This window comes from Leuciscus leuciscus (assembly GCF_965113295.1).
Source record: "Leuciscus leuciscus genome assembly, chromosome: 2".
Lineage (NCBI taxonomy): Eukaryota > Metazoa > Chordata > Actinopteri > Cypriniformes > Leuciscidae > Leuciscus > Leuciscus leuciscus.
Genome location: NC_138726.1, coordinates 58642007 through 58660350, shown reverse-complemented (window position 1 = coordinate 58660350; position 18344 = coordinate 58642007). Strand labels below are relative to the sequence as shown.

The following is an 18344-nucleotide window of genomic DNA, read 5'->3' as shown; positions in this document are numbered from 1 at the left end:
TTTGTACACGCTGTGACTATACAGATCACAACTGTGAAAAATGATCAATGATCAAAAAATGTTTGCATTATTTTGTCACTTATTGGGATTAGTATGCTACCTTATCCATTTACATCCAGTCTTTGTGCTAAGCTAGGCTATGACTGTGGGTGTGATTACGATGAAAGTGACCAATCATAAGAGGGTCAGTGCCCTCCTTGGTTTCCGCCCCCAAATTGTCAAAAGTCATGTAGACTCGAGGGAGCAGAAATCCACTGCGCGAGCAGAAGCCCGCTGCGCACGAGCAGGATTCCACTGTACAAGCAGAGTTAACCTATGAGAGTATGCCAGGCGCTCGCTCGCAGCTACATGTACACCTCTCGGTTGTTGAATTTGTGCGCGAGTACTTTTATCATGCCAGCTGAAGGTTCATTTTTGCGCGTGTGAAATAACATCATGTGCTCGTGAGCATGTCTTACACGCTCATGACTTTTGACTAAAAAATAACGCCATACAGAACACCGCAGTCCATAGTGTTCTCACGCAAGCAAAGTCATGGAGTTCCGCTTTTAAAATCATCCCAGTGCAGTGTTGAGTTGTGGAAAGGTCCAGTATCAGTGCAAAAGGTAATTTCTTTTTAGATGTTTTAGATGTAATGTGACTGAGAACTGCATATTTCATCACAATAAAGCAAGCGTAACATTTATTAGACTGATATTTTAGATTTGGAAGACATTCTTTGCCATGATGTTCTATAAACACAATGGTGTTTACAATCTGTTTTTCTTTTAATCAAATCAAGTGCTACATCTGAAAAGTAAGAGGAATTGGTGACATTATCTGAAAAGGAACGGCGGAGCACGTGATTACATTAGATGGCTTGTGATGTGATCATAGTGAATGCTAGAGGTAAAAATAGCATTATGATGATAGCATTGTGAGCTCGTGAGACACTGATCTTTTTTGCATACCTGACTACAGCATAAGATCCCACATCAACAGAGAGATTCAAGAGAAGTTAAGAAACAGATTTGATGCAACTTGTTCTGTTTTTTTTGTTTTTTAAACATAAGTAAAGAAGTTTTTTGCTTTTTACAGAAACCTGAAGACACAATGGCAATGGATCAGCAGTGTCTTCAGAGAAAGTGGAGAAGTTCATGGAGAACAGCCAGAGAGGATGAAAACATGAATGGTGGAAATGAAAGGATGGATGTGAGCAAAGAACAGGAAGACCGGAAGAATCCAGTGGAGGAAAATGAGCGGTCGAAAGAAGAGGAGCTGCAAGTACAAGCATATGGAAGTGAGAAGGCTGTTGATGACTATGATGGATGTAGTGTTTGTTTTCCTTTTATGCATGTAAACAGTAACAGTGACGTTATGTGTACAAATAATGATAAGGCAGGTGATGAAGAGTATGCTAATAAATATGACAACAACAGTAATGAAGAGAATGCTGATAAATACGACAACAAAAATAATGATGTAGAATATAGTAACAGTTTACCTCTTAGGTCTACAAATGGTGACGGCTCAGTTGCTACATGTAAACATATAGATAAAGGCACTGATAAAGCTCACAATAAATATGATGATGATGATGATAACTGTTTTGCAGCTGCCTCCGTCAGTACCGATGACATTGAAGATTCTGAAAAAGACTCAACTTTTAGAGGTTTAACATTTAGAGATGAAGAGCAGCAGATGACAGACTCATCAGATGAATATGATGGACATTGCAGTTTTGAAGATTTTGATGATTGCGACCGGTATCCCAAGAAGCTATACTCCAATCCAGCGTACCCAGGTGCGGTCTTCGAGGCTCTGGAGAACATGAAGTTGTATTCTGTCCTCACTGACTTGACCATCTACACAGAGGACGGACATCAATTTCAGGTTAATTCTATTGTCCTGGCTGCGGTCAGTAACCTTATTCAGTTGAGGCTCAGACAGAAACCCAGACAAGAACGGATTATCGCATTGTGTTTGGGGCCTGAGGTTCATGGTTTGGGGTTGGCAGCAGTGGTGGAGTTTGCCTATACGGGGAACATCAGCATTCTGAACAAAGCAAATATAGAGTTGGTCAGAACTGCAGCTGTTCGCCTTGAAGCTCCGAGAGTTCTGGAACTCTGCACAGAGGAGGAACAAAGAGAACAGGACAAGGCAATAGGGAAGAAAGAAGGCAGAAAAAAAATTTCTGCAGAGGAACATATGAATGATAGTCTACAGCATATCCGACAGCTGTGGACACAGAGAGTGGGATGTGATTTGGAGCTTGAAGCAGAGGGAAGAGTGTTTCATGGTAAGAAATTTGTTAATATGAGGTTTAAGTTCCCTATGCACAAATTAGATGATTTCTTCATGTTGTAGAAATATAGACATCACAGCATTAATTTGATCCCCTGTGCATTTGCGAAACTGCTCGTAAACTTGTATTTATTTCCCACCCTCATGAAGCTCACCGGGTGCTCCTGGTTGCCAGCAGTGACTATTTCAGAGGCATGTTTACCAGCGGTATGAAGGAGAGCAGGCAGAAATTGGTGTCTCTGCAGTTAGTCAGGGCTGCCAAGCTTGAGGCCCTCCTCCACTACAGTTACAGTGGGGCTCTTTCTCTTGGATGGGGCTGCGTGTTTGATCTCACCTGTACATCTCTTCAATTACAGTTTCAGACTGCCTACTCACTATGCCTTAACTTCATGGAACAAGAAATAGATGCTTACAGCTGCCTGGACGTTGTATCTTTCGCAGAGGCCTATGGGATGTCCGACCTACTTGCACTTGCCAATAACTTCGTCTTGAGGCACTTTCAAGATGTGTCCATCACTCCGAAGTTCCACGATCTTCCTGTAGAAAAAATTAAGAAATACCTTCAAAGTGACTCCCTCTACGTTCTCTCTGAGTTGCCTGTGTTCAAAGCAGTCATGTCTTGGATCGAAGCCTATCCTAAACAACGGGTGAAACTCGCCAGGGAGCTGATGGGGACCATCCGCTTTCCTCTCATGACCTTTAAGGAGTTCGATGAAGTCATGTCTGTAACATCTTGGCCTCGAATTGGTGCCAAACATGTCTATAAGGGTCTCTTCAAGGAGTTCTTCTCCAGTTCTTCAGATGTTCAGTCAAATATCAGGGTCTACATGCCTAAAGACACTATAGTCCTTGTTGGGGGTGAGAAGATCACTGATAATTTTGACAAACATAGACCCAGCAGGGAAATGTGGTTTAGCAATTCTTTGCAGAACCATGTCGGATTGGTGAAGAAAGTAGAGTGGAAAATGCTGGGAACTTTACCCGAGAAACCAAGATTCAGTCATGGAGTTGGGACGATAAGGGGGAAGCTTTACGTAGTTGGTGGACGGCATTATTATGGCCAAGCTGATACAATGAAATGCACCTACATGTAAGATGAAATTTGAGGCTTTTTCTGTCTAACCTTGTTCAAGTTTACCCCCTCATACTATGGACTACTTGTTCAATCTCTGATCTAGGTATGATCCCATCCAAAACTCCTGGCAAAGGTTGGCTGATATGCATGAGAGAAGAGGCAGCTTCACTGTAGTGGTCCTGAATGGTAAACTATATGCTATTGGAGGAGAGAGATACTCAGGGGTCAACATGGAGAGTGTAGAGGTCTACTGCCCCAACACAAATTCTTGGAGGTTAGTACAATAAATAAATAGCACACACAACATCAGCTGTTGTTCTTGAAACATGTCTAGCAAGTAATCACAGACCAAACACAACTGCAAACCCTAAACCATGTGTGAATGTTGTTCAAGACCGAAACCCCAGATCAAACCCTTACCCTAATATTTGATTTGTTTACGGATAAGGGTAGGTGGCATATTTAACTTTGAACAAATGAAAACAAGTTTGAGATTGACAGATGTACTGTACTGTCTTAAGGTCTACTTCTCACAAAATGTTTTCCAGAGGTTTGTGTCACCAGAAATTGACAGCCAGGTTAATAACATTACTTATACAGCATGTCTTGTATGTCTATCCCTCATATCCTCATTAAGCGCTTTCCATTAATATTAGGAATGTTGTTTCAGGACTAACAACAATGTAATTCTGAATCATGTCCTACTTCGCTATATAACTTTATTCAGAGTAAGAGTTAGGTAGATTTAAATGTCATAGAACATATTGCAAATGTATAGCAAAAGTCAAACTCTTTCTAATAGCTTGGTTATAATAGTGAGTGATGCTGGTAAACCTGGCCCTTCTCTTCTTAATTCTCTACTTCTCCAGTTTTGTCTGCCCATTAGACCAAGCTCTATGCTGTCATGCAGCCAGTGTATGGAATGGCACAATCTTCCTATCCGGAGGCTTAAACAGCCAGTACCAATGCCTGTCGTCTATGATCCTTTACCACCCAGAACGAGGATCCACTAACCTGGGTGAGATGAGAAATGACAGAGCTCTGCACTGCATGGAGACCCTGGGTGACCGTCTGTACGTGGCTGGTGGTGTTTCAAGTGATGCTGATGGCCATCTGGTAGATCAAGTAGGCTGTGAGGTCTATGACCCTGTGGCCAACTCCTGGAGTGCCATTATGCCAATCCCAGTGCCTCATGTTGGGTCAGCATCAGCTGTCTTAGAGGGGAAGGTCTACGTTATCGGAGGCTACTGCCATACTGCCAACTACAGAGATATCAAATCTGTGCACCGCTATGATCCTGCAACAGCACATTGGGAGAACATGAGCGTGACACCAGGCCCGAACATATGCATAGCGGCCTGTGTGCTGCCCATACCTATTCACCTTAGAAAGTAAGAGGAGAATATCCTGAATACAATAAATTGTCAATACACTTGGGCTGCACGATATATCGTTTTAGCATCAATATCGCGATGTGCGCATTCACGATAGTCACATCGCAAAATCTGTGATCCATATAGACCAACTGCCCCCCAGTTCGGAACGCATGTGATTCGCAGTTTATCTGCAGAGTTTTACCATCATAGAGTGAATGTTTATCATTTGCATGTGTTGCAAGTCCTGGCACTTTAAACATAAAACACAAGACGACTGGAACTTGTGCAATGTTTTATGACACAAAGTCACGCAGACAGAACGTGAGCACCGAATTCAGTTCTATTTCTCTTCTTTTTGAGCTTGAATATAGCCTGGTTAAAACCAGACCATTCTCAGTAGTAACTGAGTTATGGTCTGGCAAAGCTTCATTAATAACTAATTTCCAAAGGGGCGTCACCAACGGACGTCGCTCATAGACCTAAAACCAATCAGAGCGATCGTCATCGTGTAAAGCCCGCCTCAACGTTTCTGATTGGTGCCGCGATTTCGACGGATTAGAAATGGGCTTGAATGGGCTCTTTGCCAGACTACTTGTAGAGCAATTCTAAATTTGCCGGAAGTTGTCTGGGTTTTCCCAGGCTAGCTTGAATAGACACGTGCACTCAAAATTAAGTCACAATGCCCATCTCGGTGAGTATCCTCGTAAACACTGTCGGTTATGTGTTGTAAACAACTGAGAAAGAAAACGAATGTGTATCATTATATGAGATCCTTGCATTTCATCTTAAAGTAACGTCAGCCTAATATACCTGCAACTGTTTGTGTCACCAATGTTAATCAAACAACAAAATAGAAAATTGCTTTTGTAGCTTTAACAAAGATAAATTGTATTAATTAATTATATTAATTGTATTTAATTTACACAGTGAAGACTATGCAGTTTTATTTTACATTTGATTATTCAATTTCTGTACCTGAATACGGTTAGACTAACCCAAAAAACATAAATCACTGCTTACTTTTCATTTGTATCTTTGTTCTATTTTATTTATCTATGCTTGTAATAATAAAAAAATAAAAAACTTCCTACAAAATCAACCCAATTATCCTGGAATGATTAATTCTTTACAAATATAGCTATTAAAATCATCTGGTGACATTTTTTCATATCGCAATATATATCACAGAAAAACAAAAATGTCGTGCAGCCCTACAATACACACAGCAAGGCAATGGTTGAGTATTAACTCTTTCCCCGCCACTGATGGAACATTCTGAAGAGAAACGCTTATTTGAAAATACCATTAACCGGTTAATAACATTATTTTATCGTTCTGTTTAAGATTTTAATTTGGCAGTCAACCAATCATGAATTCAAATAGTAGGACCTATGCAAATCTGACTTTGACGCATCCAATGTGAGTGAAATGCCCGCGCTTAGTTGTCAAATCATCCTCTGTAAGTTGCAAGGCAATGTGTAGGCATTAGCTGTTGGATCGCAGGAGTTTATCCAAGGATATATTACCATATCCGGTTATATCCAGCGTGGTGCGTTTTGAAACTAGCGAAAATTGCAGGTTACTGTAGAACAGTTTTTATTGTCGTTTAATATATTTGGTAAAAATCATGTGTTATAAAAAATGAAGTGTTATGCACAGGATGACTAGATGGCAAATTCCAGACAAAGACACTCCGCTCCTCAAATACAGTTTTGAATAAAGAAAATGTGGTACTTATAAAATAACCAGTTTTTCATTTACCCTTGCACTGCAAACAAGCAGAGACAGTCTCCAAAATGCGTGCAAGACTTCATTCACAATTGAGGCGGGTATGAGCTACTGTATGAGGTTTGGCGACAGTTTAAGGATCCATCGAGTTACGAGGTTTAGTCACAAGCTCTGGTATAAAGTGTAGGCAATTTTTTGTGTTTTTTTTATTAACCAGTATTTTTTCTAATTAAACCGTTTTCGGAACGATACTGTTAAAGAAAGAGCGCATAAACAGAAATGTTAAAATACTGATTCTGCTCGGAGTGAACGATTGGATTTTTTTCTTTATCTGCCCTGGATAAAGCATTGCTTATACATGTTGTTGTCTTTAAAGAACACAATTTTCTCAGCTTTATGCCAGATTTTATATGTATATAATATTTGTTTTGAGGATTGCTTCTAGAATAAACAAAAATAAAGGAAAATAGTTTCTTACTACTGTGTGCATTCAGTTTATTAAGACGATTATTCAATATTGTGAGATATTACAGTACAATTCAGTATACCGACTTAACAAATCAAAATCTCAGTGTTTGTTAAAAAGGGATTTAAAAAAATTGGATTGGATGACAAAGAAAATTTGAGTTACACCGTGTCCTAACCAGACGCGATGCGATAAGATTACAGTGACAAATAATTTATCTGTCCACACTAAACGCGACGCGACTGCGAGATGCGTCAACATCAATCAAAACCCACAGCCAATAAGAACAGTGTGTGGGCGGAGGCCCACAGCACCAGAGGGTAGGCTAATCTTGACGGTACTCGCTAGAAAATGGATAAGTAGCTACATAATCAAATTCACAAATTCACAAATATTACACCATTTAAACATTATTAAAAATACATAGGCTACTGAGTTACTAAAACAATCTTTGTCAAAGAATGCACTTGTTTGTTCACTGTTTGAACGTTCTTGTTTCCATTTGTTTAATTTCAAGATCTGATTAACATGGAAAAGATACCTTTTATCGCGCGTTGCGTGTAGTTAGGACAAGGTCTTATATAAGTGCGTTGCTGTCAACATATTCTTTATTTTTACAAATTGAGGATACATTTTATCCATCAACCAAGCTTAGTTTGCATTTAATCCAGAATATTAATTTGACAGGTGTTTTGTGTGTATGGGTTTACTTAAAGGGACATTGTGTAAGAATTTCCCCCATCTAGTGGTGAAAATGTATTTTGCATTCAAACAAATAGTGCTCTCCAGCGCCTCACTTTTTCAAATGCGTGTTGCATCTACGGGAGCCGTTATGTACCAAAAAGCTATGACAGGATGTTTTAATAGCACTTCGAGTTTTCCTTCGGGTGAACAGGTTTGTTATTTCAAACAAACTGCAACTTGACACAACGAACAAACGAATGTTACAGTATGAATTACTGACTGTGAAAAACATGAACTATGGTAATTAGTAGTGATGCCTTCTTTATTCATTATATTTTTGTATATTATATAATAAAGTTCACAACCAAGCAATGAAAAAAAGCTAGTAATTAAGACCGTAACATTGACTTGCCTGTCGAGAAGAAAGCAGGCAACTTCAGCGTCTCTTTTGAAAGCTTTCTCCTGCATTAGCTATCCCGACATTAACCCTTGTTTTTTGTAATCTCCGTTCACGTGTCCTTTTACGGTCTATTTTGGACTTTTTCGACGACGAGGACTCCTTATCCTGTGACTCAGCATTTGTATGGTCCTCCATTATAAATAACCGTACAGTGCAGCCTTTTAAACTTGCCGGGGCAGTGAAGCGCCTCTCACTGCTCTGCTCCTCCGCTTCTGCTGGCTTCAGTCACGTGACGCTGGCTCTGAACGAAAACGCGTTGTGGAAACGCGTTGGCCTAGTACTTTTTGTCCCTCTCTGCTATTATAGTTTTTCAAGATGGCGGAACGACATGGAAGCCTCCGTGGACCTACCCGTCCCATGTATATAAAGATAATAAATTCTTCGTTTACGATGATAAGTCAGATAATTAGCAGAGGTATTTGTACACCATTGAGGACATATTTATGAATAAAAATGTTCATTTTAGATAATAAAATACCTAAAAAGCTACACATTGTCCCCTTAACAATTTTTTTGGGGGGGCATGTAGCATTCTATTACATGCGTATATAGAAATATTACATGCGTATATATAACGCATGTAAAAACAAGAGAGAACCATACCTTAACCAAGTTTAGTGTTTTGTTCTTCCACCATATGGAAGATGGTTCTCCTTAATCGAACTTGTAGGGCCATTAAAAACAAATATCCCCCTCAGACATCACTCTTGGCCACTACTGTACTCACTTGGAAAAATTGGAAACAGTTCAGATAGTCTGCATTATAAATAACTTTATATAAAACAACAGATGTCTAGGGTGAGTCCCTATTTGGAGAGCCAAGATAGCCAAATCATGGCAGAACCTGATTTCGCCAAGCACAATATGTTCCTGGATCAATATCTTTATTGATCCTGGAACAACATTCCATTCAACAAACCAGATTTGAGGGACACGTTTACAGTTTATGTCAAGTTTAGGCAAGAGTTAGATGCTTCTACATCAGTGTTATTCACCATAATTTCCCTCTGATTTTAGAGAGAACTTATGGGTAGGGTAGGGTAGGGATATGGTTAATGCCAGGGACACACTAAGCCGACGATCGGCCGTCGGACAACGTTGGGCTGTTTTTAAGCGTTTTGGTGTTCCGCACCGTTGGCTCTAGTCGGATGGCGTTGTGTTTTTTTTGGGCCAAAAATAAAAAAATAAATCGGGCTGTCGGTGAGAGAGAGAACTCTGATTGGCTGTTCAGTTTAATGAATGAGTCAGTGAACGAGAATAATAGCAAAAGTCAATACGGTACAGACAGAGAAGGCTGTTCTAAATTTAGTGTTCCTGGGCGTATATTTTAATAATCACATGAGCAGACTGGAATAAAGTAAGTGATCAGAATGATGATATTAAAAACAGTAAGCACGTGTGACCGGTCTTTGTTTAGCTCTGCTAAACTGTAGTGTTGGTCGATGAACGAGACCGGGCAGCAGAAATTTCTCAGGCCAGATTTTATTCTGCATGAATAAACATAATTTTAAGAACAAGCTCGAGTCTGTGGCCTTCTCTCACAATTCAGCCTCTCTTCAGTCGCATTTACCGCGAACTGAAACATTTTACACTTTTGACATCTTTATAAACATGTATTTCAGTTTCTCATATAATCTAATTTCATAAAAAATTTAAATAAAGTATTTTAACATAAACTCAAAACAATATTAGCAGAAGAATGAAAGAAAACATACCTGCATGCAGTGGTGGACGAAGTACACATACCATGTACTTGAGTTAAAGTAAAGATACTCAAGGTAAAATATTACTCAAGTAAAAGTAGAAGTTCTGCCTTTAAACATTCACTTGAGTAAAAGTACAAAAGTATTTGCCTTCAAATGTACTTAAGTATCCAAGTACTATGATTTTTTTATGGCTATAATGTCCTATTATAATTTTTGTCACAAGACTCTTGCTTAACTCAGTCTACGTGAAGACTCTAATGTCACTCTTGGCACATCAATCTATTAATAAAATTACATTAATTAGTCATATATATATATATATATATATATTTGAATTGAATACATTTTTTGTGTGTTTAATTTTTGACGGAAGGGGACTGTTCCCATAAGGTATAATACATTTACAGTATTTACTGTACATATTTTTCACGAGCATCTATGGTCATAATTATAAACATCCTAATGTTATGATACATTCACATAAACCTGCACAATGCCATTGAATGTATATATATACTCACTACATTATGGGAGCAGCCAATTTCCCTACAAAATTAAACACCAAAACGTATTAATGCAGTGTTTCTGCTACTCCTCAGAAAAAAAAAATGCTATTATATGCAAGTAATTTTAGTGTCAACGTAATAAACAATGTTCATTATGCGTCAGTATTTACCGATAATTGCTGCAATAATAGCTGCTGCTCTCTGCCCCGCTTAAAATTATTGGCAACACAAATTGTTTGGAACTATTGAGAGCTCCACGAATCACGTGACCGCGCGGCGGCAAGATCACAGTAGGCTTGTTCGACTTGAAACGGCACACTGCACAGACCAATCGGTGAATGACATTAAAATACCGCGAGAGCGATTAGAGAGTAGACGGCTCTGTATGCTTTTCAATCGCTCTCGCGATTTCGCTCTATACTTTGATGTCATAAACTGATCGGTCTGTGCAGCGCCGGTTCAAGTCGAACAAGCCGTGTGTGTCGCAACCTCTTATATATAACGGCTCTGGTTTGCGCTTAGTAGATACCACCAAGGCAAGTTCAAAACAAAGCGCGCACGTTGTAGGCTACTGTGATTGGTGGCTCGTTTGACCAGTTAAGTTTTTATCCACTCATAAATAAAAAGGAACGACTGATTTTGAAAATGTAGTAGAGTAAAAAGTAAGATATTTGACTTTGAAATGTAGTGGAGTTAAAGTAAAAGTCTACTAAAAAAAAAGCTACTTAACCCTCTGAGGTCGAGAAACGCGCCCCGCGTTTTGCTGGATTTTTTTCACATAGCAGCAACATAAACTTAAATTACTCCGTCATTTATGGTTATACAGAAAAAAGAAATATAAAAAAATAATCTGTGATATTTCTACTTTTGTATGTGTCCACTTACAATCAAATCAAAACATTGTGCTTTTGTAAAATAAAGAAAATAAACAGGGTGTGCGTTCTGCCTCTCCGTCGCGGTGAACTTTTTTTTCTTGAGCACGTCTATAAACTGAAACAAAACTCAACGAATCCTTCTCACACATTTATGAGCCATTTACCTTTATAAACATTTAAGTGTGTACTTTTAAATGATCGGATTCAAACTGAAAACAAATATTCTCTGTTTAAGTAATTTGTATAAAACCAACAGGATGTCCAGTATCTCAAACGCTTGCTAATTACTTTTTAATTCGACACGCCCACTCGCGCAAAAGAGATTCACATGCAAATCTCCACATGGAACGCGAACGCCCTCGTTACCTCAAACACAAAACTAGAGCCCGACCGATAAAGGATTTTTAAGGCCGATACCGATACAAATATTTGGGGATTTAAAAATCCGATATTCCGATATCTCGGCCGATGTATATATTTTTTTAAAAATCCAAAAAACGCGTAACAAAACATGAACAGATTTCCCTAACATTAGTTATTTGTCGTTATTTAAGAGTCCTCAGCCTTTCTAAAATAATATGATAATGCAGTTTAAAAATAAACTTGTTTGTTTTATTGTCACAACAGAACAGAATATATTAAAGTTCTGATAAATATAATGTATATTAAAAATACAAACTTAAGATATGAAACTTAAAGTCCTTTGAACAAAAAAAAAATCAACTATTATTATTAATATTGACAGTAATAATTTTAAAAAATCAATGATGATGATATTATTATTATCATCATTTGTATTATTATTAAACAAGACAAAGGTCACTCCTAATGTGTGTGTGTGTGTGTGTAGAGCAGTAGAGCGTTGGTGCTTGCAACGCCAAGGTCATGGGTTCAAAGCAAGAACTGATAAGATTGTAAATGTGTACCTTGAAATGCAATGTAAGTCGCTTTTGATAAAAGCGTCTGCCAAATGTCAATGTTATAAGCTACCTTATAATTACAATGTCAACTTGCTTATCCCTTTACCTGCACTCTTTTAATTCTATCCATCTATTCCATCAAGCTACAACAAACCATTTTCAATCATCATTTGCTGCCTGCCTTCTAAAATCTACTACTTAGTGATGCACTAAATACATTATGTGACTCGTTAATGCTGCGGCTAAACGAAGTCAGCAACGCACACTTGGATTTCACACACGTGTAAAAGAAAAGCTAACTTTTATGCGCAGGCTATGTTTGATACTTTTTCTCTATGTCTAAATGTTCACTCCTCGCGTGCCTAACTTACGTTTTACAATGCAGAGACTGGAACTACAGATATGCTAGTTATAAATACAGTAATCATTACTTTATTTATTGCAGCAAAGACAACGTCGGCAGTGTTGACGGCAATATAGGCATAGAATATTTCGTTCTGTATTGACAGGTGCAGTATTTGAAAATAGATCATATTTTTTTAAATTGCATTTAAATTTGCATTTATGTCAAACCCTAGACACTTTCAAACATCAAAATGACATTTATTAATATGTATTCGTGTCAAAATGTCATACAAACATCTTTTTCTATTCAATTTTGCTTGGAAACGCTTCCAAGACGCTTGCGTGTCGCGGCAGGCAGTGTGCAAGCTCTAACCTGTTAACATGGGAGCCGAAATAAAAACGGACACGCCACGCAGCTGAGACGCTCACGCCATGCATCCAGTGTGTCACCGACCTAAGTTTGTTGTGATTTCCAAGCTCATTGATGTTAGCAGTCTTCCTTGTAGAGTGCCCTCTGGTGGACAAACTATGCAGCGCCAACACTCATAACATGGTTGCAGGGTGTTTCGTCCGCTTTTATTTATTTTTTTAAATATTCATTTATCGGCCATTATAAATGCCGATACCGATAGTTTGGAAAATGCCTAATATCGGCCGATAATATCGGCCCGCCGATATATCGGTCGGGCTCTACACAAAACACCAAAAAACTTCACAAGTCTCTGCTTTTCGTCGAGTTTGGAAGACACGTCTGAGCTTACATTGGATTTACCCCCAGAAGAAGAAGAACGCGATTTGAAGACAAGAAAGATGTAAGGTAAGAAATTCGTACTTATTAGTTTATGGTATTGTTGCATAAACTTCACATTGCAGTTGAACTGTTGCTAGATATATGGTGAATATTATACTATTTAGACCCGTGTTTCCTGATAAATACTGTTTGTGGATATCTGCTCAAACATAGATATGTATAACCATAATGTTTAATATTTTCGAGCGCGATGGCGTTTGAATGTATCATATTTTGGAGCGCGCTGTGGGTTTGAGTATCATATTTTGGAGCGCACTGTGGGTTTTAATGTATCATATTTTGGAGCGCGATTGCGTTTGAAAGGAAAAATGCACCAAACATTAGGCTTTATGTTTTTACTATTATCTCATTTCATATCATCATAACGAATGGAAACATTTGAAGTAACATATGATAATCAATATATTTTTCTCTAGCGTAGTTGTTCTTGAAATCTTTTGGAAGATTTAATTTATTGTTATTATTATTTTATGCAGCACTGCGTAGCCTATGCCTACAAGGCACAACAAACCTGGTGTTCATTATATATTGTTGGAAACGTGTGTGTGTGTATTCTGTGAATTTTAAAAAGAAATTTTAACCAGAAAAATCTAAAATCTATTCCCAAAATCGTGCAGCCCTATAGTTTCTCTTGATATCATTATGTTCACAGTTTTTTCTTTTTTTTTTTCTTTCAGGGACCAGATGCAACTGAGTCCTGCTGACTTCAACATTCACATGAGTCTCTGTACATGAACATGGTAAAGTGAAAATCAAACACCTTGGAAATTAAAGGTATGTACAATGTTTTTAGGAATGGCACAAAGGTCTCTGTCTTTGGATCATTGTTTTCAATGTGCTCTTTTGTCATTTGTATTTTTGGATTGTGTTGTGCTGTAAATAAATCCAAACAATCTAAAAGCCATTCTTTTTTAAATCTCCTCATTCTTTGTGCAAGGTTGCTCTGAATGACAGGGCCTGATCGCTCCTAATAGGGCAGTTAGGGGAGTGTCTTTGTCTTTCTCAGGTGTTAAAACCTTACATATTCATGAGATGATCACGCCTTTTCGCATATGGCTTTGTCACACAAAACACGTCTTAGAAATTTTAAATCAATATATTGTCTTATCTGAATGAGCAGTCAGGGTGATTTTCACATAGTTTTGGAGCAAATATTCTAGACTATGTCATACAATTTTCAAAAGTCTTGTGAAGAAATAATCAGTATGGGTTTCATGGCCTTATTTCAGTGAGAATTTTTTTTTGTATTTTCACAAACCACGCATAAATGTCATTATCTCAAAACTACAAACTTTTACATACATGCTGCTGATATATTATTGTAGCAGAGTTTGTGCTGAATACAGTGTAATCAGACTTTAGCCATGAAAATGTCACTAGTAACAGAAAAAAACACAAATGTCAGAGCATGTCAGAACACCTCCATGGCCCAGAAAACAGCTCAGACCTCAGAGGGTTAAGTACAGTAACGAATTACATTTACTTCGTTACTGTCCACCACTGCCTGCATGAATAAAAATAATTTTAAGAACAAGCTCGAGTCTGTGGCCTTCTCTCACAGTTCAGCCTGTCAGTAGGTGCGTTTCCATTACAGATTTGCGCAAAACTTTTGCGATTTTTTTCTAAATGTCGACAAAAAACTATTTCGTAATGACGGCGTTTCCATAAAACGATGTTATGCGACTAAAACTAAATTTTTTCCTCTCGAGATAAGTCATTTAAAAAATCATGGCGACAGATGTTGGTAGGTTTACGTATATCCCAGCCACTGCACTGGCCACCATTATCATTAATCGAAGGAGACGCATGTGTGTTATCCAAGCATTAATGGTAAGGAAAGACCCTATACTTGTGAGCGGCAAATATGAGGTGTTTCTGGGTGTTTCTCACTCATATCTACTTCGAGGTCTTGATTGTGGCATTTATTTGAGGTTTAGAATCCATTATTCCTGTAATTCTTTTGTCTTTTATGAATTTAATAAAGAACTCTGTCTAGTATTCTGTCCAAACACACCGCCTCATCTACGTCAGCTGACCTGTAAATGCGCAAAAACTGTTTCCATTGCAGTTTTGCAAAATATTTCTTTTTCGAATTGCCTGAAAAACCACCTCATGCGAGCGTAAAAACTTTTTTGCGATAAATGCGAGTTTTTGCGAAATTGACGTGTTTCCATTGGGCTTATTTTCAATTCGCAATTTCAAATTGCGCAATTTGAAGGGTAATGGAAACGCGGCTAGTGAAAGGCATTATTTTAGCCAACAGAGCTTGCACACTCATGCTTAAAGGAACCGTATAAGATTGTGGCCAAAACTGGTACTGCAATCACTTTCAAAATACTGTAGAGCGGTGTATCCCCTCCCCCTCCCCCTGACTCGAGGTTGCCAGATAGGCTGCAGGATCCAGCAGGAACGTCGGCTGCTACAAGGAGCTTCCAATGGCAAGTGACGAGTCCTACATAGTAAGTTTTTTTTTTCAGACTTTGTCACGACGTATTTCGGATTCATAACGAGGTCTTTTAGGTTTCGTAACGTTAGACATTTTTTATCCGACACGTTTGTAGCTGCAGCTGTGGTAACTAGAGCAGAGCTGGCAACCCGGATGCCGAAACACTACTGACTTCGTGATTGGTAGATAGGTGGAGGATGACAACATCAACATCAGTTGAGGGCTCTAACTTCACTTTTAAATGACAATAACCTGGCCGGACTACGGTTGTCAGTGATATAAGTATTTGAAATGAACATGATTTCTTAATGTCTAGTGACATATCAAGGCCATTTTATGATTAATTGAAATACATTTCTTACATACGGTTCCTTTAATGAATTCTCTCCGAAAAGACATGTTATAACTCATCACATTCTTCACACAAACTTCATACATGTTTGAATAAGATTAAAGTGCATTTTAGAACAAAATTACATGTTGTATTACAATAAAGAAAACTCATATACAACTTTTTAGACGGAGCATCAGTACAACTCACCTCTCTTCAGTCGCATTTACCGCGAACTGAAGGAGAGCAACCGGAACCGGAACACAAGTCTTAAAGGAACCACGCACCGTATTGAACAATACTGGAAAATGACCATCTAACCATAGAAATATGACATCTCAGTTAATAGAAATCAATATTAGAAGAATAAATTATATGAAATACTAAAATAATAATTCCAGAATACAAAATAATGAAAGAAATCTAACAAATTATAATAACACAGGGAGAGATTTTGAGTGAAATTAATAAATAAATATAACTCCCGTTACACACGCGCTATGTATTTACACCTGACATCCTATATGAATGTTAAAATATGTTTCATGTATGCTCACAATATAAGTAATAAATATTTGTCATTTTGAGCCTGTAATGCACAAATTCAAAACATATACTAAAAGTGTCATTGTGCGTGTTTACTTTTGAGGCAGATTTTACGACAACACACAAGCACCAATACATTTAAATCAACATATCAAGGCCATGTTATAGATTAATAAATAGATGTAACCATGAACAGAAGTAAACAGAAGTTAAAATACTGGTCGCAGGCCTCCATTTGAGTAAAAGAGGTAGGTCCAGGGACGGACTGACAATCTGTGCGTTCTGGAAAAGTCCAGAACGGCCGTCCAACCGAGGGCCGTCGGCAAAAAACAAAAACAAAAAAAAAGTCTAATAAAGCAATACAGCCAACAGCAGGGGCACTAATATGATCACTTATATGCTACGTGTAAAAAACAACAACTGAGGAAGAAGAGTCGGCCTATAGCCACTGACAGAAAGTTAGTTTTATAAGTCTGCACTTTTAAATTTGCTTACTTGAATAGCAGCTGGTCTCCTGTGAGTTGCCCGCTAAACACATTCTATAAATAGCCCCAACTTGCCGTCGGGGTTCCAGACTTCGAATAAATGGTATAATTTTGCGACCTTTTCAACTAAACGTTTCAGTTTGAACTTTTGTATATAGGTAGCCTATATAGTAACTATGTTTTATAATTACAAGTTTGTGTAATTTGGGGTTTCTGTAGTGACATTTCATTATCTGTATTTTATGGCATTGTACATTTTTTGTTTTTATTTGAAGGCTGAGGCTTCATTAATAAACACAACCCCAATAATCATCATTAGTTTTGAGATGTTACTTGCTGTGATTAGCTTGTCTGATAGGCTACAGTAGTGTGGCTTATAGTATCAGCACATCCTGGCTAGTGTCTGTTGCACACGGCTAGGCGAATGGGATGATGGGCCTATTTGGGAGAAAGTCCAGGGCTGTTTTTTAGCCCCAGTCCGTCCCTGGGTAGGTCTATATAGCTTCCCTTATTTTGTAAATAAATGCTGTTGGCCTACTAAAACAAACTGAAAAAAAAGTTCAAAACTGGTGAGCATTGGGTTTCAAATCACCTCTAGATTTAACATGACTCAAAACTAGATCATTTATGGGAAAATGTAAAGTGGCAGAACCAAGGTAAAGTATAGTGATTACCTAATTCATAAACAGTATCACAGAATTCATAATACATATGGTAATGTCATGGTAGGCCTACTTTGTGATACGTTTACTGTTTTCAAGTACTGTTAAGTGTTTCTGCTGTTGGCAAACATCTTACCTGCACCTGCAGTACAGAGTCATTTAACCATTTGAACCATTATGAGTGAGTACATTAAATGAACTAACTGAACAGAGTGATTCATTCATGAAGCGGTGAAAACTATTCAAAACAGTCGACAGTAAATAGGAATACATGAAATATATGAAAAATGCTTATCTGTTAGAGTAGGGTAATTTTCCTTGTCAAACAAAGTTTATCTGTGATATTTAAATAATACTGGAGCTTGTGGCAGGATTGACAGATCAGAGAAATGAAGCCTTTTATAGTAGCCATGACACTCCGTCATAAGAATTTGATTCTTTAAAAATAATTGTTTTTTTATAAGAAACTAATTGTTTTTTTTGTTTTTATTATTATTTATTATGTTATTTTAGTATTATAGTATAGCTTCTTTTTATGTTTGAATTTGTTTTTAGTTAAAGTTTTAGTATTTTTGATTGTTGATTTTTTTTGTCATTTTTATTCGTTTTTGTTTTTGTAATATCTGTATTGTTTTTTTT

The 18344-nt window shown here is 37.8% G+C and overlaps 1 protein-coding gene across 1 annotated transcript; it reads left to right on the top strand.

Moving 5' to 3' along the window:
• Positions 1–951: 951 nt before the first annotated feature.
• Positions 952–6785, top strand: LOC309489471 (kelch-like protein 33). Its single transcript, XM_082158270.1, has 5 exons — positions 952–1279; positions 1595–2278; positions 2434–3373; positions 3462–3632; positions 4228–6785. The coding sequence occupies exons 1-5, from the start codon at positions 1093–1095 to the stop codon at positions 4751–4753; spliced, it is 2508 nt and encodes an 835-aa protein (XP_082014396.1). The 5' UTR covers positions 952–1092; the 3' UTR covers positions 4754–6785.
• The last annotated feature ends 11559 nt before the right edge of the window (positions 6786–18344 follow it).

What these genes read in the sequence shown, in the direction of transcription:
- LOC309489471 (XM_082158270.1), top strand. Translation starts at nt 1,093, where the DNA reads ATGGCAATGGATCAGCAGTGTCTTCAGAGAAAGTGGAGAAGTTCATGG. An exon ending in GCAAGTACAAGCATATGGAA is followed by an intron (nt 1,280 to 1,594) that starts GTGAGAAGGCTG and finishes ACTGTTTTGCAG; the next exon opens with CTGCCTCCGTCAGTACCGAT. An exon ending in ACAATGAAATGCACCTACAT is followed by an intron (nt 3,374 to 3,461) that starts GTAAGATGAAAT and finishes TCTCTGATCTAG; the next exon opens with GTATGATCCCATCCAAAACT.